This window comes from Diabrotica virgifera, chromosome 6, assembly GCF_917563875.1.
Source record: "Diabrotica virgifera virgifera chromosome 6, PGI_DIABVI_V3a".
Lineage (NCBI taxonomy): Eukaryota > Metazoa > Arthropoda > Insecta > Coleoptera > Chrysomelidae > Diabrotica > Diabrotica virgifera.
This window is the reverse complement of record NC_065448.1, coordinates 165,528,260-165,555,370: the sequence shown is the minus strand read 5'-3', so window position 1 is coordinate 165,555,370 and position 27,111 is coordinate 165,528,260. Positions and strand designations below refer to the sequence as shown.

Sequence of the window (27,111 nt, the reverse complement as noted above, 5' to 3'; positions counted from 1 at the left end):
CTTAAAATGTTCTTTTATATTTTGATAATAAAACAAAGTGAAAATATCTACCAGTGTCTGAAAATTAGTTTGATTATTTTTGAAAATCTCATTTGGGGCAAGATTTTTGAAGTGTTTATATGCTAATATCTACACTTTTGAGTAAATATAAATTTAATGCACCATCTTAGACATTGACGGGCGCCTAAAATCTATACACTTATATCTTTTCATCTGGCGAAGTGCTTAAGAAAAACATGTGCAACTATAATTTGTAGTTAAGTACGAGTATATCGATGCCATATGAGTTCTATTTATAAAAGTATCATATGAATATTTCAAGAATGTTATAATCGCACACAATGACCGGAATTGTGTAATAAATCGACTGATACCACCCTATGGCAACGTTTTGATAAATGCAATCATATTATACCAGTTTAAGCAGATAAAATTACTATTTAATTTGTCAATGAGTCTATGAAATTAATATAATTAAGTATACAAGTAAAGCCACAAAATAATATAACAAAGCAGAATACCACATGAATGAAGATCAAGCATCGTAATACCTCTCTTCAAAAAAGGAGAAAAATTGAACCCGGAGAATTACAGAGGAATTATAGTCCAGGGTAATAAGGTTTTTTCCATGACACTTCAACAGCCAGGATACTGAAGCGTTTTTTCGACAGGTAATACCTGTAAGAACAAATTGTAACTATTTCATGCGTAGTATCTGGCGGCCATTTTTATTTATAAACAATTTAGTGTTAAAAAACGATATTTTTTCCTTTTTTTTGCAAATTAATGGAAAACAGTATGACTTATGGTTTTCTTAGTACAAACATCTTCGATAGAATGGAAAAAGCTTTAAAATGGCGTATTGCAAAGTTTAATACACTCATTTATTGTTAATATAATTGCGAAAAAAGGTCGAAATTTCAAAAAAGTTAATTTTGCAATAACTATTGTAAAAATAAGTATAGAGCTTTGAAATTTTTGTCAAATGAGGTTTCTTTGGTGCTTAATATGTGACAAAAATTTCAAAGCGATTCATTTAATTGTTTAAATTTTATTCAAATTGTTTATCCCAGAGAGCTTTTTTTGCAATAACATAAGTCAGAAAAAAATAATGCTAGAACCATTCTACATGTGTCAAATGAAAGAGCATGAGCTAAACTTTCAAATTGGTTTAAAAAAGTGCATAAAAAATGCATTTATTAGTAATAAATAATTACGCAAAAGTATGTTCAATTTTTCCTTATAAACTTTTTATTTTTTTATATAATAAATTATATATATTTATTACAATTTTTCATCAATTATCATATAAATAATATTACTTGGTAGTTATGCACCTAAAAAACAGTAAAAAATAGATTTTTTTGAAAAAAGTTATTCAAAAAGTTTAAAAAAAAAATAAAAATTGACGATACTTGCGCAATTATTTATTACTAATAAATGCATTTTTTATTCACTTTTTTTAAACCAATTTAAAAGTTTAGTTCATGCTCTTTCATTTGAGACCTGTAGAATGGTTAAACAATAAACCTCTCTGGGATAAACAATTTGAATAAAATTTAAACAATTGAATGAATCGCTTTGAAATTTTTGTCACATATTAAGCACCAAAGAACCCTCATTTGACAAAAATTTCAAAGCTCTATACTTATTTTTACAATATTTATTGCGAAATTAATTTTTTTTGAAATTTCGACCTTTTTAGCAATTATATTAACAATAAATGAGTGTATTAAACTTTGTAATACTCCATTTTAAAGCTTTTTCCATTCTCTCGAAGATGTTTGTACTAAGAAAACCATAGTTCTTACTGTTTTAAATTAGTTTGAAAAAAAGGGAAAAAGGCCGTTTTTTGACACTAAATTGTTTATAAATAAAAATGGCCGCCAGATCCTACTCAGGAAATAGTTACAATTTGTTCTTATAGGTATTACCTGTCGAAAAAACGCTTCGGTACCCTGGCTGTCGAAGTATCACGAACAGGGTATATTTTGTCTTATTACCCTGGCCTATTAACTTATTAAACATAACATTAAAATTAACAACCAAAGTGATAAGAAACAAACTGAATGAAATTATAACATTAGCAGAAGAACAACAAGGTTTTCGGTCGGAAAGGTCATACACTGACGCTATATTTATAATGAGGCAAGTTCAAGAGAAATCATTAGAATATAACAAACCGGCATATTTATGTTTCGTGAACCTTAAAAAAGCATTTAACAATGTAAAATTAAAGGATGTTATCCATTTGTTATACTCAAGAGATGCACCTCCAGGAATAGGTAATTAAAACAATCGAAAACAACTATCAGAACAACACAATAAAAGTAGAAGTAGAAGATGAACTAACTGATCTAATTGAAACTGACAATGGATAAAACAGGGTGATTCCCTGAGTCCTTTATTATTTAACCTGATCATGGATGGGATAATAAAAAAAGTAAAAACTAAAAAAGGATATCAAATGAGAGACAAACAACTTCAAATAATCTGTTACGCAGACGATGCAATACCAATCTCTCAAAGTGAAGATGATTTACAACGTATGCTACACCAATTTAATATAACCGCCAGAAAATTTAACACCTTAATTTTCTCAAAAAAGACAAAAATGCAAGGTTATAACAGCAAATCCAATAAGATGTAAATTGGAGCTGGAAGGTCAGATAATAGAACCACTGATGGAGTTTAAGTATTTAGGCGTCACACTATCTAGCTACAATTGTAATGGAAGGTATCTGTGAGTAAGACTCCTCTGGGGAGACTGCGTGTAGATGGGCTCATCCACCCAGAATCCAACACACGGTAGACCATCTTGACGGGAGACGGCCTGGTATTGTGTCTAGAAGATTTACCAGTTCCTTCCCATTAAAAAGGTTACAACTTAAAAAAACAAGATATTGCCTTAACAAGAAGAATGAAATAAGCATTCACGTTGTGAATGAAATAAAGAAATTTGATCCAATAAAAGTAAGACGGCCAAAGACCACAGATTACGAAATCATTGATGCTAAAACCACATACATTTACTTATATCATGTACGTCATTGAAACTATAACTGACAAATTTTTTTGAGTTTATCGTTATGTAGTGAACGCATTTCCTGCAAACATAGTTCAAAGACTGAGCTACAAAATTGTTTTAACAGACTTACTAGGAAGATCCGCACATTTACTATGAACATACTGATCGGTGCATATATACAATGACCAGCACTATTTTTATCTTATTAATTATAAGTCTGATAGCAAATATAAATTGCGAAATAGCCGAAGATACATTTAATAATTACAGTGCATTTTTAAATTTCGGAAGAAAACGATTATTCGACGGCGAAAAAGCGAGTTCAGAAAGTGAATCGAAATCGAAAATAGATGTATTAGGAGATGTTTTGAAAACTTATACAGAGACTATTAAGAACTATACGAAATTAGATATTGTGTTTTTGATAGACGGGTCGTCAAGTGTTGGTGAAAATAATTTTAGAAGTGAGTTAAAGTTTGTGAAAAAGTTGTTGAGTGATGTTATAGTGGATTATAATCACACAAGGGTAGCAGTGGTCACATTTAGTTCTCCCAATAATATTGTAAGTATTCTGTACTTCTAACTTTTATAAATACATTTAAACTTACTTTTAAATCATTGCCCGCTTGCTCCTTAATGATAGGTATATTCAATTGGAAGTACCAAGTTTATATTATAGCGTTAACACCTTTGTAAAACAATATCTTTAAGACTACTTCATCTTCTTCTTTAACAGCCGTCTCCTTTATTCTTCTACACTTCTTATTCTTCCATGAATAATAATAAGAAACTTTACAATGTGTGGCTCATCAGACTAATCTGTAATCGTCGCATTTTTTTGCAAGCTGTTTCTTCGGAATTGCGCTATTTCGCCAGTAGTATATGCACGTCATTAAAAAGCTCAACTAGAGCTCTGGTGTAGTCCTCCTGTATGATTTTTTAAGAGTTCCGTTAGGATATTTTTTGGTCCAGTTGCTTTCTTGGTTTAGGCTATTTTATTGCATTTAGATCCTTCTTGATTTACATTGTCCTGGATGTTTGGCCTGTCATGTTGAAACAATTCAGTTATATGTGTAGTTAGTTACCCTATCTTTCAATTATTTTTCGAGATTTTTCAATTATTTTCCTTTCCCTTTTTCCCTTCACGAACTTTTTTGTGCATATTTAACATGTCGCATGTTTCTTTTTTAAGATCCTTATCCGCCTTCATCGTCGTTGTGGTTATTGTGGTATTCATCTGTAATTCTAGACAAGACACCCTCATAGAGTGCTATTAGCTGAACTCTGGTCTGTTTTTTTGTAAAGGTATTACTCTTCGATCCGTCCTCTTTTTTCCGGGCTTGGGACCGGCTGCATCGGTTACAGAGCTACTCAGTTCACTCCACAACTAAAACAGACATTAGGCAATATATAATCTTATAACGTTGTTGTCAATTTGGACACTCCTTATGTCCTACTAATTTTATTTTGTATATTACACAGGGTGTCCCATAATTAATTGGACATTAGCTAATGGGTATACATCATGGGGCATCAAAATAAAGCGTTTGAGCTCAAATTGCTTTGGCAATATGTTACTAGTTTTCGTTCTATAGAGTGATTCATTAATATTTTTTTCTATTCTTTTTAGGGATATATTGAAAACAATTTAACCGATTTAAGTAAAATTTAGTTTCTTGCTATATGCAGTATGCATAATAAGAAAATGGTATTTGTTTTACCTGTGACACCAGGTGGCGCCACCTATTATAACATTGGTTCATTAATATGACCATATTTTTTGTCCGCCCTGTATGCACATGCACCGTTTTCGGAAATAAACGTATTTTGTTAATGATATGCATTGTACTTATTTAATTTTTCGCAAAATACACTTTTTGTAATTTGTTTCCGTTCCGCTTTGAATTATTCACTTTGTCAATTGTTTTTCATTTAATTTCTCATTTTTTGTTTAATTTGTTACTTCGTAAAAGGTTTACTAAAAACAATTATTGTTTCAATCATATGCATTTTGTGTTACAAAAATTATCTACTACTAATAAATTTAACATTCCCTGACATTTAAGACCTTTTGAATAATGTTTGAATTTACATAAGTTTTTATACATTTTTTTTTCATTTTATGCACGTCGAAAAAGAATACCTTTTTTGTGTAGAATTGAATGTTATTTCATGTTTTTTTCCGAGAGTATGCATATAGTTCGGACAAAAGAAAAGGTCAAATTAACGAACCAATGTTATATAGGTGGCGCCACCTGGTGTCAGTAGTAAAACTAATAACATTTTCTTATTACGCATACTAAATAATAGCATGATACCAAATTTCACTTAAATCGGTTCACCTAAATCACCCTGTAGACCGAAAACTAGCAATATTTTGCAAAAGCAATTTGGGCTCAAACGCTTTATTTCGATGTCATATATGTGACATCGTGAGCTAATGTCCAATTAATTATGGGACACCCTGTATATTAGCGATATACCTACTGATAAATTTACTATCAGTCCCGGTACGATTTAATTTTTTCTATGGATGCTATACAATGTGCAATTTCTCTCACTACTTACATACATTCAAAACGAACAATTTCTCATGCAGTGAGAAAAGTCGGCTATTGAAGTGAGAAATATTTTTTCTCACGGGTTCTCCTATTGTTTTCCATATATGATCGCCGCGCCGTTTCCATGGTAACGTGCACAATACAAACACAATCAATTAATGTTGTCAAATAAAATGTGTTGAAGCAAAACTTGCCAGGAATTACCTTTTAAAACTGTTCGAAAATAACTGTTACGTCTAACAAATTAGAATTTGAAATAAATAAAGCAAGTATATAAATTTTAAGACTATGTATTAAATACCTACATTTATTTATTTCAATTTATGCATATAATATACCTAAAACACCTAAATTATTTAATTTTGAAGTTTGAACTCTTGACAAAACCGCATCCATAGAAAAAGTACAGTGTACAACACATGAGAAAATGGCATATTTCTCCCTCGCTTGATTTGCGGCACTCGCCTCGTGCCTCGGCTTGTGCCAACAAACTTCTGCGCTCGTGAGAAATATGTCTTTTTTCTCACTTGTACAATATACTATTGTTCTATATTATAAGCTTCTCATTTGTTATATGTAGTTTCTTCCATTGCATTTTTTTCAGTTCAAGAATATTGATCAGATTGGGAAAATTTCCCAAAATTATAATAAGTGCATTTTACTGACGAGACAATTGAAGCGGGTACGATATAGAGGAGGAGAAACTTTTACTTTAGGGGCACTTAAAAAGGCCAAGGTGAGTACCAAAAGGTTTGTAAATGTCGAACCCGCTTATTGGAATAGCCTTCGTGTCAAGGAAAAGTATTCCTATAACAGGGATATTATCTAATAACCGATCATATGTGCCTAGTAAAAACGTTTTGGGACCTCAAATTTCTATTCCTTAAACCGGGATATTCCTTTAACCGGTATTCTAATAAGCGGGTTCGACTGTATTTATTGAGCTTTTTACAACTCTATCATTTAGTCCATTATGATGACCTCATTTTGTGTCATAATATGAACAGATAATGTAAAAAACTTAAACGTAAAATCCTCAGACATATCTATAAAGGCGTGGAGGAAAACCAATTATGGCGTCGACGCTATAATTTTAAACTTTACCACCTTTATAGTGAGCCTAGTATTGGTAGATCTACCAAAATAAACAGGCTGCGGTGGCGATGGCTAGGCCACTTAGAGCAGTGGTTCCCAACCTTTTATGCCTGGCGACTTTGTGATATTTTTTCATAATTGCGAACCCATCCCTAGCCTTCATCGGTTGTAAGCCCTACACATTTGGACCAATTAGTTCCATTTTCGCGAATAAAATTATCCAAGGAATCAAAAATGTATTGGACAGTTGTAGTGGTGTTAGTGTGTGGCAAAATAACATTTATTCTTCAACTGATCCACTGAAATAACCTTACTAAGTATAACAAATTAACTTTGTCAGCAATATCTGTACTTTCGTCTAATTGTAAAGAATAAAAGTCTGTTTCTTTCATAGCATATATTAAACTCTCCTATACGTTAACAGACATGTCCTCGATTCTACTTTTCGCTGTAGTGTTGGATAGGGGTATTTTACATATTTGTTGACTTGTTTTTTCGTCAAACAGAAGTGACGAAATTATTTCTGCTCCGGGCAAAATAAGATTTTCACCTGATGTGTGCGGAGCGCTATTTTTTGTTATTAGCAAAGACAGCTGGTAAAAGGCCATGGTAATTTTATTTATTACCTTGCCCCGATGCAACATTGTCCATATTCGACCGAGTCGAAATCATTTCTTTGAAAAACTATCGAAGGTTTATTTAAGGTTTCAGAATGTTTAGTTGAAATGTGGTTGAAATTAGGTTTTGAAGGCTTCATATCTTCGTTAGCCAAGGTTTCGAAACAAAGGGTATATTGGGGTGGAGGTTCTTCTTCCGCGCGGTTCTTCTTCCTAACGTGAATCTGTATTGAAGGTATCCAGGAATTTTCGTAACATTTTCTTCTCTTTCTTAACATTTGAAAATACTTGAGGCACTTTAGCGTCATTGCTAGTAGATGAACGATTAAACTCGCCTTAGATTGCAGTTTTTTCTTAACAAAAGAATCACCTTTTAGCCAGTTTTCCATCGTTAAATAGTATAAAAAGTAGTGAAACCACTAGCGCCTCTGCCGGCTTGAGTTGAACTCCGTTTTCTCAACGTAAACATACAAATTTAGTTTTGTTAATTTTTGGATAATTAATTAGCTAATCTTGGTAAATCGTGTTTTACACAAAATATCTTATAAAATACCTAGAATGGCAACAAAATTAACTAAAAAGTGTATTACTTTGCCTCCATTCACCCCGATGAGAGGGTGTTAGCTGCAATTTCTTTTTACAAGAAAGCTAACCCCAGACTGCATAGAAAATTTATTTTCTATTATTAGGGCTAAGGGTTTTAATAATAATAGGTACACCTGATAGTGTGAAATTTAGGTGTAACTTATAAAGGAAGCTTCAGATAAAATTAATGATATATTTAAAAGGTATTTTCAAAATTATATACAAGAGAGTGTTGAAAATGTTAAATATAATTTAAACTTAAAATGTTACTTACAAGAAACTCTCCAAAATGTATGTACCTCCAAATTGTCACAAAACTTTTATAGATAAATATTTTGATCTTTTAATAAAAGCGTATGTAAATAAAATTAACGATAGTAAAAAGGAAAAAGTATGTAAATTAAAAAGTAAGAATATAAAATTAAAGAAAATAGCTCACAACTAAATTTGTATTTTGATTTCATCCTACAAAAATACCTTTCTTTTAAATGCATAGTTTGTGGTGATAACTCATACCACTAAATGGCGCTATTTTGTTTACTTCCACAAAATTAATGGACAATGTCAAGAGTTGTATGTATTATTGTCTATAGTATTTGATGGGACACTATCATAGGCCTTTCAGAAGTCCACGAATAGAATGTGAAATTCAGCGTTGAATGCTTTCGTATTCTGCTTGTTCATATATACAGGGTGATTGATTAGTAGGGTAAAGCTCAATAGCTCCGCTATAGTAATAGATAGCAATAAAAGTTAATAACAAAAATTTTAGCCACCTTTGAGCTTCACATTACAAAATTAGTTAGAATGTTACAGGGTGTTCGATAACACAATGGCAGACCAAACTTATGTTTTTTTAAATGGAACACCCTATATTTTATTTTAAATTCGAAATCCTGCTAACTTCTCCATCACAAAAATATAAAGGTTTGTTATGTTATACAGGGTATTTACAAAGTTATAACCAATTTTATATGAAAATCGTAACAAGTTCAACTCCCTGTATAAATAAAAATAAGCAAAACAACAATGGTTTATTAATGCCATATTTTTTAACGGATTGTCAAAATTTTCAAGAATGGTCGATATTGCTAATTTTCTTTATATCAAATACAGGGTGAGTCAAAACGCAAGTACATTATTTTCTCAGTAATTTTAAATGGACCACCCTGTATTTTATATCACTATTGAAAAGTACCATTACCGTACTTTAGTTTTTAGATAACATTCCCTATGTCTAAATTTATTAGTTTTCGAGATATTTTCATTTTTTAATGGACCAGTAGCGTGGCCACCCAAATCACCAGAATTTAATAAACTGGACTGATTTTTTTGGGGTTACGTTAAGAGGAAACAGTAGCGATCAACAGGTAGCAAAAACGCGTTCCAAGATTGCGGCTGTAATTTTGAATATTTTTTCGAGATATTTGGCACACGTATTCGTAATATAATAAAGAATGGCGGTACAGAGCCCAATTTGAAAAATATATTAATATGTGGAAATTACTCTTTAATTAAATACAATATTAAAAAAACGAGCCTGTACCGCCATTAAGAAGAACAAAAAATACACTTTCTTTAAATAAACCTTTTAATCCGATGCCTAGATTTTGTGTCATTTTGAAACTACTAAAATTTTTTATTTCATTAGTAGTTCCAAAATGACACAAAATCTAGGCATCGGATTAAAAGGTTTATTTAAAGAAAGTGTATTTTTTGTTCTTCTTAATGGCGGTACAGGCTCGTTTTTTTAATATTGTATTTAATTACAGAGTAATTTCCACATATTAATATATTTTTCAAATTGGGCTCTGTACCTCCATTCTTTATTATATTACGAATACGTGTGCCAAATATCGAAAAAATATTCAAAATTACAGCCGCAATCTTGGAACGCGTTTTCGCTACCTGTTGATCGCTACTGATTCCTCTTAATAATGAAGTTTATAAAATACCTCCAACAACAAGGGATGAGATGAAAAATAGAATACAAAGTGTATTTCGATGTGTAATTTACAAATGCTCCGTAGAGTAAGTAGCTCATTCAATGATCGTTTTAGGCGTACATAAATATGTTAAGAGATAATTTTGAACACCTTATGTAATTAAATATTAAAAATATTTTATTAAAAGTAGCTTCTAATTTTTTCAAATATGTTTTTTTGCAAAATGTATTACTGATAAATTAAGTTTCGTTCTTTATTTGTTACATTGTTACATTTACATACAAAAGTAGTGTTTAATTGTCTTCACAAAATATTGTATTTTGTGTTTGTGTGTTTTTTTGTAAAATTGATTACTAATTTTCTTTGTTTATTTGTTGCATTTACATAAAAAAATAGTTTTTAATTGTTTCAAAAATGTTGCATGTAGTGGTTATGTTTTTGTTTGTAAAATGTATTAGTAATAAATTATTTTTATTTCTTTATTTGCTACAGTGTTACATTAATTACCGAATTGATAATTGGTAATCTTCAATTATCAATTCAGTCATGGCTTACTTAAAATTTAGATAAATTTAAACACCTAAAATAATTTACTCTAAAAAATGAAAATATCTCGAAAACTAATAAATTTGGGCATAGGGAATGTTATATAAAAATTAAAGTACGTTAATGTTACTTTTCAATAATGATATAAATTACAGGGTGTTCCATTTAACATTACTGAGAAAATAATGTACTTGCGTTTTGATTCACCCTGTATTTGATATAAAGAAAATTAGCAATATCAATAATTCTTAAAAATTTTGACAATAAATAAAAAAATATGGCATTAATAAACCATTGCTGTTGTGCTTATTTTTATTTATACAGGGAGTTGAACTTATTACGATTTTCATACAAAATTGGTTATAACTTTGTAAATACCCTGTATAACATTACAAACCTTTATATTTTTGTGATGGAGAAGTTAACAGGATTTCGAATATAAAATAAAATATAGGGTGTTCTATTTAAAAAAAACATAAGTTAGGTCTGCCACTGTGTTATCGAACACCCTGTAACATTCTAACTAATTTTGTAATGTGAAGCTCAAAGGTGGCTAAAATGTTTGTTATTAACTTTTATTGCTATCTATTACTATAGCGGAGCTATTGAGCTTTACCCTACTAATCAATCACCCTGTATTTAATAGGGAATTTGCACTAAAAAAATTTTTGCATAAAATTGTTAATTTATGTTTTAAAATGTTATATTCAAAATATTACGTCTTAACAATGAATAGTGTACGTACAACATCTAATCAAAGTTCCGCGCCTAAAATTTCCGTTTTAAACAACTTCAAAAGCGAGACCTGGGGTCTGACGTCACAGGCCACTCGTATCGTTTGTCCGTTCGGGGTGGGCTATTGCATTTAATGCAGTTTGCCCATAGATAAATAATATAGTTGAAATGTCTTGTTTTACTCTGTGGCAAAAATGATTTTTTCTGTGACAGGCAAAATATTAACATTTTATCTCTGTTGACATGTATCAAAAAGTTCTTTTTTATGAAATTACTTTTGTCGTTTCTTGTGTTGAAGAACAAAGAAGAAACAAGTAACTTAAAAATAAACAAAACTTTTAGTAATAAGAGTAAGAGTAACTAAAAAGTATTGATGCTACTATAGTATGCGGTCTACAGTCGGGTTTCTACTATAGCTTGCGGTCTACCGAGGGATGCGGTGTAAGTATAAGCTGAGATGATAAAGATATTTAAGTTGTAAAATTACAATAATGATTCTTCTTATTTATGCGTATTATTAACTTTGTAAAGAAGGATTTTGTTGGCTATGTACACGTTCTATCGGTACGTCTGCTAATCACCATAATCTTTTCTCAGAAGGTTTTGAACACAATAATGAAAGGCTGCAGTAGGTACTAATAAACATTACAATAAAATATAATCTTTATTATAATGCAAATTACACCGTAATATTTTCCAGGATATACGAAATCCTTCGATTAGAGGTAGGTAGATCAAACCCTCGGGGTAAACCGTATACTATAATATAATGGTACCAAACTATTGTTATAAACGGTTTAAACATGCTTATTAATAACTCTTACTTATTTGCCTTGACACCTCGCATTTCTCCAATAGAATAGCTTTCACTACTTTTTATAAAAGTTGCCACGATGAAGACATCAACGGTAGGTAAGTTAGTCAGATTGACCTTTTGAAAAACCCTCGTCCGTCATATTAAGGCCGCGTCTCACCATCAAATAATTTGATCAAACAGTTTGAGCAAACTCCGGAAGTACGTCAAAGTGACGTCACAATTGCAGTTTTTTTGAAATTCTAAAAATCTGTGCACTCTCTATCAGTCTAGTTAGATCAAATTTTTTGTATTGAGTTGTCTAACTTATTTGTACTTTATTTAAAATTAAAATTTTTCATTATTATCCACAATGAACACTCAGGATGTGATGTCACTAACTGTCACTTTCAGTTTGCTCAAACCAGTTTGATCAAATTATTTGATGGTGGGACGCGGCCTTTACGCGTTTTAAACTCTTTACAAAGTAGCACTCAACTTTATCAATTTCAGTTTAAAACTAAGCTGATTGGGGAACTACTTATTACAATATACATATAAGATGAACATAAATAATACCTAGGAATTTTTCATTAAAGACGATTAAAATGTAATATACCCGTGATACCTACCCTAATCGCGTTGTTTCCGACTAGCTAGCCCGGTTTACCGTGGCCCGTGACGTCGAACCAATAGAAAGACGTTCAAGAGCCTCCTAAGATATTTGAATTTTATAGCATTTTCAAAGCGTCGTAATTAGCGTACGGGTTAAAAATATTTGTTTTTTTCGCATGCAAGCGATTTAAGATCATGTTACCTTATGTTTTTTAATATTTAAAAATTTATGCAAGTTCCCTATTCTTAAAATGGTACATGATTTCAGGAAATATTTGATTTATCTAATAGAAACGATTCCAAGAAAGTAATATTCCTTATAACTGATGGATATTCAAATGGTGGCGATCCTGTGCCGATAGCAAAGCAGCTAAAACTGAACGCTGTCTCTATATTTACCATTGGGATACAGAATGGGAACTACAAGGAACTATACGATATATCGTCGACTCCTGGTCAGTTCTATAGTTATTTACTTGACAGTTTCAATGAGTTTGAAAGTTTGGCTAGGAGAGCCCTACACTCAGGTAAGTAAGTATATTATATGAACCCTTTATATTTTACTTTAAGCAATTACTGACAGAAATTACTGACTGTGTGATTCACTTTAGAAGAAATCAATGTTGTTTACTCCATAACATAGGATGATTGCAATCGCTTGTTACATTGGACAAATTGGTCGTTCCCTTTAAGGGCGCATTGCTTTTTACAGAAGCGACATTAATATGTCATCAACATTTTTGTACTTTTTCACAACATGTCGTTAGTACCAAACACAAAATAGATTTCCCTGAAGTCAAGATCCTTTGTTAGAAAAAAATCTTCTAAGAGACAATTCCTTGAAATGTGTGAAATTCCTTAATAGTACAATCATTCAAGCAATTCACCTCGCAATTCTAAAAGCCTTCATGGATTTGTTTGAAATTTTGACAGTAGCTCAAAAATGATGCAAATAACAAACCAGACTTGGTGCCAATGTATGCTTCCACCCCGGGGGTGAATGCCACCCTATCTCGGAGGTAGAAATTTAAAATTTCAAAATGACACCCGGAATCGATAGAGAATTGAATTTTATGAAGAAAAAGTAGAATAATTTTTTTAATAAACTTAATAATTTGAGTTATTCGCGATTAAAAATTCAAAAAAAAAACACCTTTTTCAATAGTTCTTCGCAAATAACTCGAAATTACGCATTTTCAGGAAAAAATCATCACTATTAAAATCTTAGCTTATAAAAAAACAAAGAAACTTTAATTAAATTTAAGTTTTAATTAAATTTTTTAGATAATATTAAGGCTATGGGTACATAATTCGCAAATATTTTACGGCTATCCCTACTTTTTCTGTCCTTACACGGCAAATTACTTGTAGTAAAATTCACACTGGTATGGATATGTAAACATTACTAGAATGTCATTCTACTTGAAAATGTCATAATTAATTTAAAGAGATGGGTTTTGAATGTTCTTGGATAACTGTTATTTTTATAATTGGAAATTATTAATTCAGTTAATAAATGTGATAATTTTTTCACTAACTATGTATTCAGTGATTGTAATAATTTATTTGTACAACAAAGACTAATACTCAATCGAGAAAAGAAGAAAAGTGTTAAAGTGATTTTTTAATAATATATTGTTATGGAACGCTTACAATTTTGAACATCTTTAACAACAAAATACTTGGATCACAGAATATAATATTATCCTGATGTATTCTCTGCTTGGATCTTCCACAAATAATACACAATAAATAACTTTTTATTAAGTTCACGTCTTAAATCAATTATTTATCAAATACACTATATTTCAATAATATTTAATCAATAACTCAACATATTCCCGATGCAATGTCAAATATTTAAAATTGTGACTGAGTGTCAGTGTCTGACTGACAATATATGCTGACAATATTATATTCGGCTGAGTGCGTTGTAAGACAAAGATAGATTTGGAAAATATTACCACGGCATTGTGTTTATTTTTTTTTTCGAATCCTGAAAAAACCAATAAATATTTTTGAAAAATGTAAACGCAAAATGAAAGACTAAATTATTACCGAGGGCCGAAAGTCCCTTAGAATAAATAAAAAGTTTATTTTGAATGATATATTTGAATTTAAAAATCACACTAAATTTTCTCTTTTTTTTTCACCCCTGTAACTTATTAAAATAAACATTATAGAAGTTCTCAGGGACTTTCGGCCCTCGCTAATAACGTGATCTTTCATTCTGCGTTTAAATTTTTCAAAAATACTTATTAGTTTTCTCAGGATTCGAAAAAAAATGAATCCCCATTTGAATAGCATTCCAGCCGAAAATACGTACCGATCCTCTTAAGCAACTTATGAGTCATTGAAAACAAATTTTTTGTTTTTCGTAAATTTATGCAAAGATTGAGCTGAAATAACGGAAAAAGGATTAATTTTTTATAGAAAATGTTAATAAACATTTTTATAGTACTTTTTTAGTTTGAATCATTTAGAACAATTACATTTCGAAAAAACTTGTTATAAGTAAATTTTTTTTTTAGATTTTTAAAAAAATACGTTATTTTTTCAAAATATCTCAAAAAATATTGGATTTATGAAAAAAAGTGTTCTGGCCAAAAATTTAGCTTTTACAGTACTGAAAATTTTTCTTTTTTTATAAATCACGTAACATATAAATTAAGCGAGATAAAAGCGTTTAAAGTTTTGATTTCAATGCAAAGGGAGCGTCTTTTTAGCCCTTTGGCATTAAAGTCTCTTAACAAAAGGGTCTAGAAAGATTGCAACTCTCATTATTTTATATCTTATGAAATTCCCTACAAAATGATGTGTAAATGAATGCAAAAAGCTTAAAGGAAGCCGAGTTATTGATAAAAGACCAAATACATTTTTCTAGTGATAATGTTTGAAAATTACGAAGCGTCTAAATTTTGAGGTTTTTGATGTATTTATTCTTGTATACATGCAGTGTCTGCGTTGTATTTACATACCGGGCAACAAAACTCTCAATTTTGCTGATTGGGGAAAAGTGAATGGCACCTTGGTACCAAACAAAATGACGAATATTCCTGTACCAGAAGAACTACTTAAAATGATATTTTACAATTGCAAAAAAGGATGTGGCTCATCTGTACACACAGTATAGCACACGTTTGTTCTCTAGAGAATATGTATACTATAAAGTTTATAATTTAATTTTTAATTTTTTGTTGAATGATTCATTATAGTTTTTATTATCAGTTTTATTTAAAATGTTTACGATAATGTCTTGATAAGAATCTAGTAAAACGACGAAAAAATGCATTTTTTGTGAAATGTTCCATTACAGGAACTACTTCTATATCACACATGATAAAATTCCAGCAAGCGATATAAACTGCTCATCAAAAATAAACAATGTTGTTAGTTTTCGAATAAAACACTGGCAATAAATAAATTTTAGTTATTTTTAAAGCAAATGGAATAGTCCCTAGTACACCGTCCTTTTTTGAAAATGATTTTTCTTCTTTAAGTGCCGTCTCCTAATCGGAGGTTGGATATCATCATCACTATCTTTACTCTATCTACTGCTGTACTGCTGCTCTGAAGAGTTCTATAGAACTGCATTTAAACCAGTCCCTTAAATTATTCAACCATGACACTCTCCTTCTTCCTATACTCCTTCCGCCTCTTATCTTTCCCTGTATTATCAGTCTTAGCACCGGGTGTCCACTTATATTTTCCCCCATTTTAACTGCCTATAACTTCTAAACGGTTCAAGATAGAAATATGCGGTTTTCGCTGAAATGTTTTATTTTAGTAAAAGTTTTGTCTGAATGGATTGAATTTTTTATATCGCTTTCAAATACGAAATAAAAAATGGCGGATTTTTGAAAAAAAACTTTGTTGACTTTTTTTTAATGGAACACCCAGTATATTTTTTTGTAAATTGAAAGAAAGGTCATTCACCTATCCAGCGATATAAAGTCTTTCAAAATCGGTTGTCAAATAACTGAGTAATTAATTTTTAAAATGAGGGGTGCAACGTGGATATCACATACCTAAATAACATAACTGAGCAAAATGATATTATGTGATTTCCACATTGCATCTCTCATTTTAAGAATTAATTGCTCAGTCATTTGGCAACCGATTTTAAAAATTTTTATATCTCTGGATAGGTAAATGACCGTTTTTTCAAGACACAAAAAATATACTGGGTGTTTTAATAAAAAAGTCAACAACTTTTTTTGGTCAACATATGGTCATTTACCTAAAAACTTGAAAAAACGGTCATTTATCTATCCAGCGATATAAAAATTTTTAAAATCGGTTGTCAAATGACTGAGCAATTAATTTTTAAAATGAGAGATGCAATGTGGAAATCACATAACTTACTTAGTTATGTTATTTAGGTAGATGATATCCACGTTGCACCTCTCATTTTAAAAATTAATTACTCAGTGATTTGACAACCGATTTTGAAAAACTTTATATCGCTAGATAGGTGAATGACCTTTCTTTCAATTTACAAAAGAATATACTGGGTCTTCCATTAAAAAAAGTCAACAAAGTTTTTTTCAAAAATCCGCCATTTTTTATTTCGTATTTGAAAGCGATATAAAAAAATCCATCCATTCAGACAAAACTTTTACTAAAATAAAACATTTCAGTGAAAACCGCATATTTCTATCTTGAGCCGTTTAGAAGTTATAGGCAGTTAAAATGGGGGAAAATATAAGTGGACACCCGGTATTTCATATCGCTCTCCCCTCATTACGTGTCCCAGATATTGTAACTTTCTTATTTTTATTGTGTTTATTATTTCGCATTATTTGCCCATTTTTCGCAATACTTCCGTGTTCGTTTTCTTGTGTGTCCTGTTACATAAAGATTTGATACTAAAGGTATAAAATGAATATTAATGTATTTACAATATAAAATACAAAAAATATATATAGTAAATCTCTCTTTATCTCATCTCAGGGATTTATTAGTGAGTTCAGCAGAAGGTGACCCGGTTATTTCTGAGCATTAAAACAACCTGTAAATACAAATATTTATTGAACATAAAATAAAAACAGAAAATAAAAGAAAATAGGGGAATTGCAACAAAATATAAGAAAATGTATAATGACTATTAAAACTATTAACTATAAAATAAATATAAAGTACTGTTAAGGCTGAAAAGACAAGTACAAGACATTAAGTACAATTAATATATAATACCCTCGTATAGCTCTAAATTCGGGTGTACAATGAGGGTAACAGGAAGGATTTAGATCTGAACAAAGTGGTAGGTATGGACACATTATAGGATATAATATGGTATATATAAAATAGATGTTACGGTTGTTATTTGGTACCGACTTATGGGTCTCTGTTCTTGCTTACTGGTCTAGTAGGTGGTGTTCCAATCGTGGTGTCTCTGGTTACACTAAAGGTGCTAGCTACTAGCTGGTTACTAGCTCTAGGTGGTGGTTGCTAGAGGGTCACTAGCTATGTCCTCAAGAAGTTGGCCTAAGGTGTTATATGTGGTCACCAGATAGGGGTTGTTACCAGGACCTTCCCTTAGCCTCGAGTGATGAAAAACAGCGGTACCCAAGCTGAGGTTATGTCACAGTAACTAATTAAAACTTTTCATCAGCTTACAAAATATTAACAGCTTTAAATCCGTCACTGGCACAAGCCCTTCAAATAACGGTGAGTTTTCATAAACTCGGCTGAATTATCGCTGATGAATCGAATTTGCAAAGTTCTCCACTTTACAATGGCCGATGTCGTCCAGCCCCAATCAAAGAGACCGGATATCAACCGCCTTTCCTTAATATCCTTCGAGTCCATGGCTCAAAACGAATATCTGAGAACGGAACCACGGTTGTTTAAGTTATGTGACAAGAACCTATACAAGGGTTCTGAGTCAGAAAAAGATAGCGGTACACACATTTCTACGTTCTCAGACATTCCTAAAACAACTCAACAGACCCATTTTGCGAACGAACCAACTATTTTATAGGAACTAGGTTTTAAAGTATTTAAATATCTTTCAGTTTAACATATATAAATGAATTGTCAAGGTTTAAAAAAAACCGTAACAGTCCATGCTATTCTAAGCATCCTTCTGTTACACCACAAATGACTGTAGCTTATTTATGGATTTATGTGTTCTTGCTTCAATGTCCAGCTTTCAAGTCCATGTTACAGTATCGAGAACACCATGGGCGCCCATATAAAAATTTTCAGGGGGGGGGCAGATGTGAAGATTTTGCACATTACATTTTGTACACTATGGATAATAATATATAGTTTAGAGCACCCGAAAAGCTAGGGGGGCATGGCCCCCTATGGAGAACACGTAGCATGTCAAAGCTCTTACTCTCAGTTCTAATCTAAAGTCTTTGTTGCAGAGAATTGTTTTCATGTTTACAAACGCCTTTTTGCTATTTCTATCCTAGTTCTTATTTCTGTTGTTTGATCATTTTTCTCTGAAATCCAGTTTTCTAGGTATTTTTACTTATCAACCCTTTCTATTGGTACATTTCCCAAATGTATACTTGTTTGTATGTTTGTTTTCTTAGTCATTATCATCAAATGAAAATGATTACAAAAGTCTTAAAAATGGTTTTAACTGCTTAGTTTGAGCGAGTCCACTTTCTGAAAAATTTCAGAGTGCAGGTTGGACACGTTTCCGCACGCACAACACCTAAACCTGTAGCTCTAGCACGGTTATGTTTTGTTATTGCAAAACTATTATTTTTACTTTTAATCAAAAGATTATACGTTAAAATGAAAGAAATCATGTTTGTCGGACAAAAAAGAGGGAGCGATCATTGTGTCCGACACCCGCGCTAGATGTCAATCTAGCGCGGTACACTTTTGTTATTACAAAACTCTTAATCTTCAATTGAAAGTACTTATAATTAATTACAAAAGATTGTCGATTTCTTGTCCGACAAATTTATAGCCTCGTTTCTTTAGTCCGACAACGTAAATATCTTAATTATGGCATGTTAATTATGTTAATTGGGCTGTAGCCTTTTTTTACACCCTGTATAAGAATATTTATTTTTTATCATTGCGATATTGTATTCGATTTTTCTTATTTCAGACTTGAAACATGGAGACTACATCCCTTTAGGATATAATTTTGCTTGTAATGAACTATGCAAAGAAGGAGATGACTGTTGCGACGAAAATGCTATGTGCACGTGTGGTACAACTACTGGCCACTACGCATGTGTTTGTAAGACCGGATACTACGGTACTGGTTTAAAAAATAATTGTTTTCGTAAGTATTGTTACTGAGCGTAAAAACTCAGAAACCGTGGATATTTTTACTTGTAGCCTGTGATCCTGGTACATACTCAACTGGACCGAATGTTTGCTTACCATGTCCTGATCCTTTTCACACTACTATACCTGCATCGTATGGACTTGATAGTTGTGTTTGCAAGGAGGGATACAAGGCTACAGGAAAGCGAGAATGTAAGGGTAGGTATAAAAATACAAGCAACCAAGAACGTGGATTTTTACATTATAAGTTCATCCTCTCGCCATAGTCTGTCTCACCTCTCATCTTGACTTTACAATACACGAAACAGGGCAATGCAATCATTGTGCTTTCACAGCTTTAAACACATTACGGTCTCTTTAATTTATCATAATATCTATATTAGGTATACATAATCAGTTAATCCAATTCATCGTTGTATTTGCATGCGATGGTCATGTATATAGTCGTCTATCTTGGGGTTTAAAAAACGTGTTTGTACTTATCAAGTTCTGATCTTTTTTATTTATGGTAGGGGAGCAAAGTATGCTAAATGTGCAGTCACTCGAGCGTTATGGGGACCTATTGGGCTGTGAAGAGTAGGTCCTAAAACCAAAAACAGTTAAGTAAAGTTTTCCATTTTAGTGGGCGCTTGCCATTTTATAATTTAATTTTCCATTTCCAATATTCGTTTTTTTCGATTATAACGCCATCTATCCATAATCCGAAAAAAAGAATGTGTGTGTACTTTGTACGCACGTAAGAAGTTATACTTCTATTATATGATTTAAACGAAATTAATATACTTTTTATTTATATTTTGTTTAAATATTAAACTAATTTATACTTACTACTTCTCAAACATTTTTATTAGAACAGTGCCAAAAATTAAAATAAAAGAATAAAACACACACAAACACATTAAACAAGCCACAAATGATGTCTGAACATTAATTGTCGAAAATTTTTTTAACTAAATACGTATTTTCTGAAAATACAATTATATAATAAATATACTTACAATCATAAAATGTATTAAAAAAAACAAAAAAGAAAGTTTCTATTGGGACTCGAACCAGCGCTGATAAGAGCGGTTGGTATTGGAAGTCATTCGCCTTCTCCGCTTAGCCATGGACACTATGTGTCATTATTTACGAAGATCGACTAACTAAACGGATTAAACTTGTGATATTTTGATATGTATTTTGAAAATTGATCAAATTATTTTAATTTTGAATTGAAATGATTTAGAATTGAAAAAATACAACAAAACATAGAGTAAAAAACAATATATTAGGTGAATATTGATAGAAATTTTGATGGTAATCAAATTATATAAATAAAAGTATTACATACTATGTATTTTGGCAGATCAAATAGGTAGGTTTATACCCATGATACATTAACAATTATTACGTACCTGTTGCTTTTAAAAACTATTTAAAAGTCACTACAATATTATAAACTTTTTTGTTTCTGTCCTCACAACAATAAAACTAATATATTATACATTTGTTTACCTTTACCTTTACCTCCAAACCACAGCTGCCATATCGGATAATTTTTGACATGTCATTTGAACATCCAATCAGAACAAAGTTATAATGCGCATGCGCCGGGCTGATAGGTTTTAACATATAAAAAAATCACCCTCTATCGCCGGTAAAGAAGTATAACTTCAAAAATGTTTCGAATAAAAGTTACTTATATTTACGTAAGGAATCCAAATCTGCAATAAAAAATGGGGGCTCCTATTTAAGATTTTAAAGTAACCCCCCACAACGGGTCGTGTTTGGTGCCATTCGATAAATTTTTCAAAAATATTGAATACGTGTATTTTACAGTTTTTCGATCTGATGTTCATTTCGCGAAATATCGCGGGATTCGTATTTAAAATATTAAATTTACCCCCCACCCCTCTCCGTGGTAAGTCGTGTTTGGTATCATTCGATAGATTTTTAAAAAATATTGAGCATATATTGTTTAGTTTTTCCATCTGTCATTCATTTCGCGAAATATTCGCTTTTTTCTTGTGAAATTTTGGGACTCGCCCATTTCCTTACGTCCGGCTCAAATCGTCAGATTTTTGTAATATACACTCTTTTGCATGTACTTAACTTACCTTATCTTAATCTGACAATTTCGAGTTTTTTTAAGGATAGATTTTTTTTTAGGGCCCCCCTTAACGAACTCCCCTGTGTTAAGAGCCAATATGTGGTAGAGGTACATCTGCAGGGTACCAGGTTTTTCCCCATATGATAATCTGACGCGCTCGAGTAACTGCAAAAATCCCCGCTTGAGCTTCCCTACCATTATGTAATTTCACACCTCGAACAGTAGCACCCCGTTAAACTGAATATTAATGAGTCTCTTAGATAGCTGGTTGTACTATAAGTTGGTTGTGTAAAATAAAGACATATACATATACGAAATTATTAATATTACTTCAAAATTGTGGACTGTATGATGCTGCTGGTTCAAGTGAAATTAAGAGAGGGTTATGACAAACAGACATTATTCAGTGCCGGTGCTAGGGTATAAGGCGCCCGCCTGCAATACTAGCTAAGGCGCCCTTCGGTTTAATTAGGTATTTACCTATATTTAGATATTTTATCTTCTGGCAATGGTACAAAATGTAATTAGGATGTAAATATCTTATTTAATTCTTATTATCTAAAAAAATTATTTTCCGGATTAAAATTTTTAATTTTAAATTTGGATTTTAAATTTTAAAATCCATAGCATTTTGAAAATGAGTGTTTGTCACACTAATTTGTAAGAAAATAATTTTTCTATGATTTTGTGTAACACCAGCAGAAAAAGGTGCTCATTTTGGCACCCCCCAAACAGGGTCGCCCGCCTGCAATGCATCCCTTGCAGGCCCGTTATCGCCGGCCCTGGACATTATTGTAAATTTATAGGAATCTTACCAAGTCCTGTTTCACTGTTCGCGTTTTGATTTAACACATGTGCCGGTTCACTCGCGGATTAAATGGTTCGTGCATGAGTTTTAAATGTTTTAAAGGATTCGCGATTATTTTATACCGATACTGTCTTCGACTATTGCCTAGAGAATACGAACGTTTTTTCAACGGTAATGGTACCCAAAAGAAAGGTGTAACTATAATAGATGTGTTGCACACGGGAGCTACACAAGAGCGATCTTTACGCTAGAGCTGGTTGTACACGAGAGGTTGATGTGTCCTCAGAGCGCGGTGAGTGACAATCAAAAGATTCCGAGATATATTCGCGCGTGGCTTCGTCTCAGCAATGTTTTTATTGGTAGATGGGGAGTGGGGTGAAACTATTAGTAAGGGATGGATTAAGAAATAGTTTAAAATTGAGGATTAGAATTATTGAAATCATACAGCAAAAAATATAAGGTACATTCCATGTCAAATCACTCAGGCAAAAACTTTTGGATCTCCGATTTTTCTGAAACTTGGTCTATCTATAGCTTCTGCGGGACGTAAAAATAAGATATTTAAGTTCAAAAAATCTTCTTTTTTTCTCAAAATGTTATTTTATGCGATTTTACAGTGATTTGGTGTTTATTTAAACAAATTTGCATTTTCTATCGTAAAGTATCAATGGAAACAATAATATTTTAATAGAAGGGACTCAAAAATGTCATTATATGTATTGCATTATAATAAGTTATTTTAATTCAAAACAAGTTTTTGCTCAAATTTTATGGAGTAGAAAACGGTAAAATACAGTTTTTTACATTTTCCTCCATTCCCAAAATACATCATACTCGATTTGGCTGAAAATTTGCCCACAGATAATCAAAACATAAGACTTTAAGTGGTTAGAAGGATTTTAATTATATTGCAATACCAAAAAGTTACATGCAATAATATCAGACTCAAAAGTATATTAGTCCAGTCGGGATAGCATTTTTGACCTTGCGTGCCGAGCTGCCCAAAATTTTATTTTATTAATCTTTAGGGGAATCAATAGTAGCCTAAATTTAAAATCGCGAATGAATTCCCCATTACGTTAGCCGCCATCTTGATTTTTAAAGGAGAAGCTGTTTTGCTTAATATCTCCGCCATTTTTAACTTTACGACAAAAATGGTAGGAACTGAAATTGTTCCAAATAAATCGTATTTACAATTGAAGACCTAAGTGGAAAAAGGAGGTATGTAACATTTTCTAAAATTTTGAGTTTCTTCGTGAATTAAGGTGGTATGTAACTTCACTATCATATGACACTTATACTGTACCTCTAAAAAGCTTAATAAGAGATATTCTAGTGGATGAAGGAGGTATGTAACATGTAAACTACGATTCTGACCAAATAACATAAACAATATTTTCCTGTTAAAAGTAGACGAATAAAAACTTTAACTGCCCATATCTTAAAAGGTATATGTAACATACCTCCTTCTTCCACTTAGGTCTTCAATTATTACAATTTCAATTTTTGTCGTGAGGTCGATATTTTCCGAGTTAATTGTACTTACAGTAGACGCCTATATTTTTGACTATGATATTGCATGTAACTTTTTTGATATTGTAATATAAATTAAATCCTTCTAACCACTTAAAGTCTTATATTTTGGCTATCTGTGGGCAAATTTTCAGTCAAATCGATTATGATAGATAGATAGATAGATAGATAGATAGATTTATTTAACTACTTTACAAAAAAAAATTGTTTGTAGCAAGTCAAAATTACAAAGTCAAAATAAGGAATATAAAAATTACAAGGTATATAAAATCACAAGGTATATAAAACAGAAATATAAAACACAACTTATAAATATGTATCACAAACAAGAATATAGATTAACAAAAAATATTTTGTGTCACGGTAAGCATTTCAGTAGATGTTCTGCAATGAGTCATATATTCTTCCGAGCAATAAAAGCAATGTTTCAACAGATACCTTTTTATTACTTTTTTGAAACTGTTACAGCTTAGCTGTTTAATATCTTTTGGTAAAATATTGTAGTAGTTATAATTAAGACAATTTTTATCTGAAAGACGCAATCTAGAGCGATTTGTTCGTAAATAGTGAGAGTATCGCGTATTGTGAACGTGAACATCAGACTGCTTTGTTAAATGGGACCTTTTTCTGTGAATTTCAGTCAGAACTTGATATATCAACAGAGTGGGTAGCGGCATAATTTTTAATTTGATGAAGAGAGGTCGGCAATGTTCCAGATAACTAACCCCTGCTAAAATCCGGATAGCTTTCTTTTGCATCCTGAAAATTTGAAGAGCATTTGTTGAATTGCCCCATAAGATTAATCCATAGCTTAGGTGTGAGTGAAATAAAGAAAAATATGTCACCTTCAATGTCTCAAAGTTGACAACCCTTGCTAGTTGACGAATAAGAAACAATGAACTAGACAGCTTCGCCTTTACTTGTGAAATATGAGCCGACCAGTTCAATCGATTGTCTATGGTTATTCCTAATAGTTTAGCAGTGTCTTTGTCATCTGGATCGCCATGTAAACCACTTGCAGATATAATCAAGTCCTGCGTTTTTTCAGTATTGAGTTTTAGTTTGTTCGCAGCAAACCATGTGCTAGATTTATCAGAGACTTCCTCGTAAGCCATTTTTAAATCCTCATTTTTATTACCTGATATTATGTATGTCGTATCATCCGCAAATTGTACTGATTTGTACGGAGATATGAAATGAGGCAAATCGTTGACATATATAATGAATAAAAGAGGTCCCAAGACCGAACCTTGTGGGACTCCATGTTTTACGGGTCGAAAATCGGAGAGATAACCTTTAGAGACTACAGCCTGGTGTCTACCACATAGGTACGAAGAGATAAGCTTAAGAGGGATACCTCTGACTCCATAATAGTTTAATTTGTGGAGCAAAATGTCATGTGAAACGCAGTCAAAAGCCTTCGACAAATCGCAGAGAGAAATTGCTATGCGATTGCCACGTTCAAGCCCCTCAATCACCTCGCTCACAATATTATATACCGCGTTTGTAGTAGAACGAGCACTTCTGAATCCATATTGCGAGTTGCTAAAATAACTTTTAGACTCAAAATAAGAATATAATTGTTGTATGATATAAATGATGTATTTTGGGAATGGGGGAAAATGTAAAAAACGGTATTTTAACGATTTCTAGACCATAAAATTTGATAAAAAACTTGTTTGAATCAAAATAACTTGTTATAATGTCATAATATAATGACAATTTTGAGGTCCTTCTTATTTATTTTTATTTAGCGTATGGCTTAAGTATATCACAGAATATATTTAGATTTATGCATTATACAATGCATCACAAACAGATGTCCAATTTTTTTTATATATTCGATTGACCCTTCGGTTGCCATTACAAAGTCTATATAGGGTCGCCTGTGTATGCTCTGCGTGGGCAGTCCTGAACAATGTGACTGATCGTCTGTCTTGCAGCGCCGCAGTCACAAGAAGGCGAGGGGAGTTTACCCCATCTGTGGAGGGAGTCGGCGCATCTTCCACAGTTTGTTCGAATTCGATTAAGGGCTGCCCAAATCTTACGGGGACGTTCAAATTCGCCAGGTTTCCCTATGATGTCCGGTAGACTATGGTAATGCGGATCTGTCCTACTTTCCCAATCTTCTCTCCATCGGGTATTTAAGTCAAAGTTGGATTGCTGCAGCGCTTGAGCAGATTGTAGAGGGGGTAACCTGGATCGGAGACGGTTTCCAAGAATATCGGGGATGTCGTTGTGGACTAGAAGCTGGCGACTGTCCATTATTTTGTTATATTCTTTAACCAATGCATGTTCGCGGCGTAGGTTGGGTGGTGCTATATTACTAAGGGTAGGTAGCCACATTGTAGGGGTGGGCTTAATTGTGCCTGTTATCATACGCATAGTACGGTTTAGTTGGGTGTCGACCAGGTGGGTATGCCTGCTATTTAGCCACACTGGAGCACAGTATTCTGCCACCGGATATATCAGGCCAAGAGCAGAGGATCTTAATGTTGATGCTGTGGACCCCCATGTAGTGCCGCAGAGTTTCTGTATTATATTGTTGCGTGTTTTCAATTTTGCTGCTGTTTTCGTCAGGTGTTCTCTGAATGTGAGCGTTCTGTCTAGAGTAACCCCAAGGTATTTCGGGTATTTATTGTGTTTTAACAGCTTGTTATTAAAATACACTCGTAATTCTCTGTTTGCCAACTTATTGTTTAGATGAAAAGCTGATACTTCAGTTTTTGTAGTACTTGGATGTAGTCTCCATTTCTTAAGGTATTCGCTGAGGATGGATAAGTCATTCGTGAGAGTGATTTCTGTAGTTTCTAAAGATTGGTGGCTTGTTGCAAGGGTCCAGTCGTCAGCATATCCAAACTTCCGAGATTCGGTTTCAGGCATGTCAGCAATATAGA

General features: G+C 32.2%; 1 protein-coding gene across 2 annotated transcripts in view; it reads left to right on the top strand.

Annotated features, from left to right (window-relative positions):
• The window catches only part of LOC114334799 (sushi, von Willebrand factor type A, EGF and pentraxin domain-containing protein 1-like), a 204,172-nt gene that overhangs the window by 13,813 nt on the left and 163,248 nt on the right, over positions 1-27,111 (top strand). The window contains exons 1-5 of one of the 2 annotated variants that reach the window (XM_028284891.2): positions 3,135-3,590; positions 6,194-6,325; positions 12,790-13,048; positions 19,597-19,776; positions 19,833-19,979. In XM_028284891.2, coding sequence (XP_028140692.1) covers positions 3,210-3,590; positions 6,194-6,325; positions 12,790-13,048; positions 19,597-19,776; positions 19,833-19,979 — 1,099 coding nt within the window. In that variant the 5' untranslated portion in view covers positions 3,135-3,209. Of the gene's footprint in view, positions 1-3,134; positions 3,591-6,193; positions 6,326-12,789; positions 13,053-19,596; positions 19,777-19,832; positions 19,980-27,111 lie in introns of those variants that run through there. The other variant, XM_028284892.2, reaches the window with a different exon arrangement.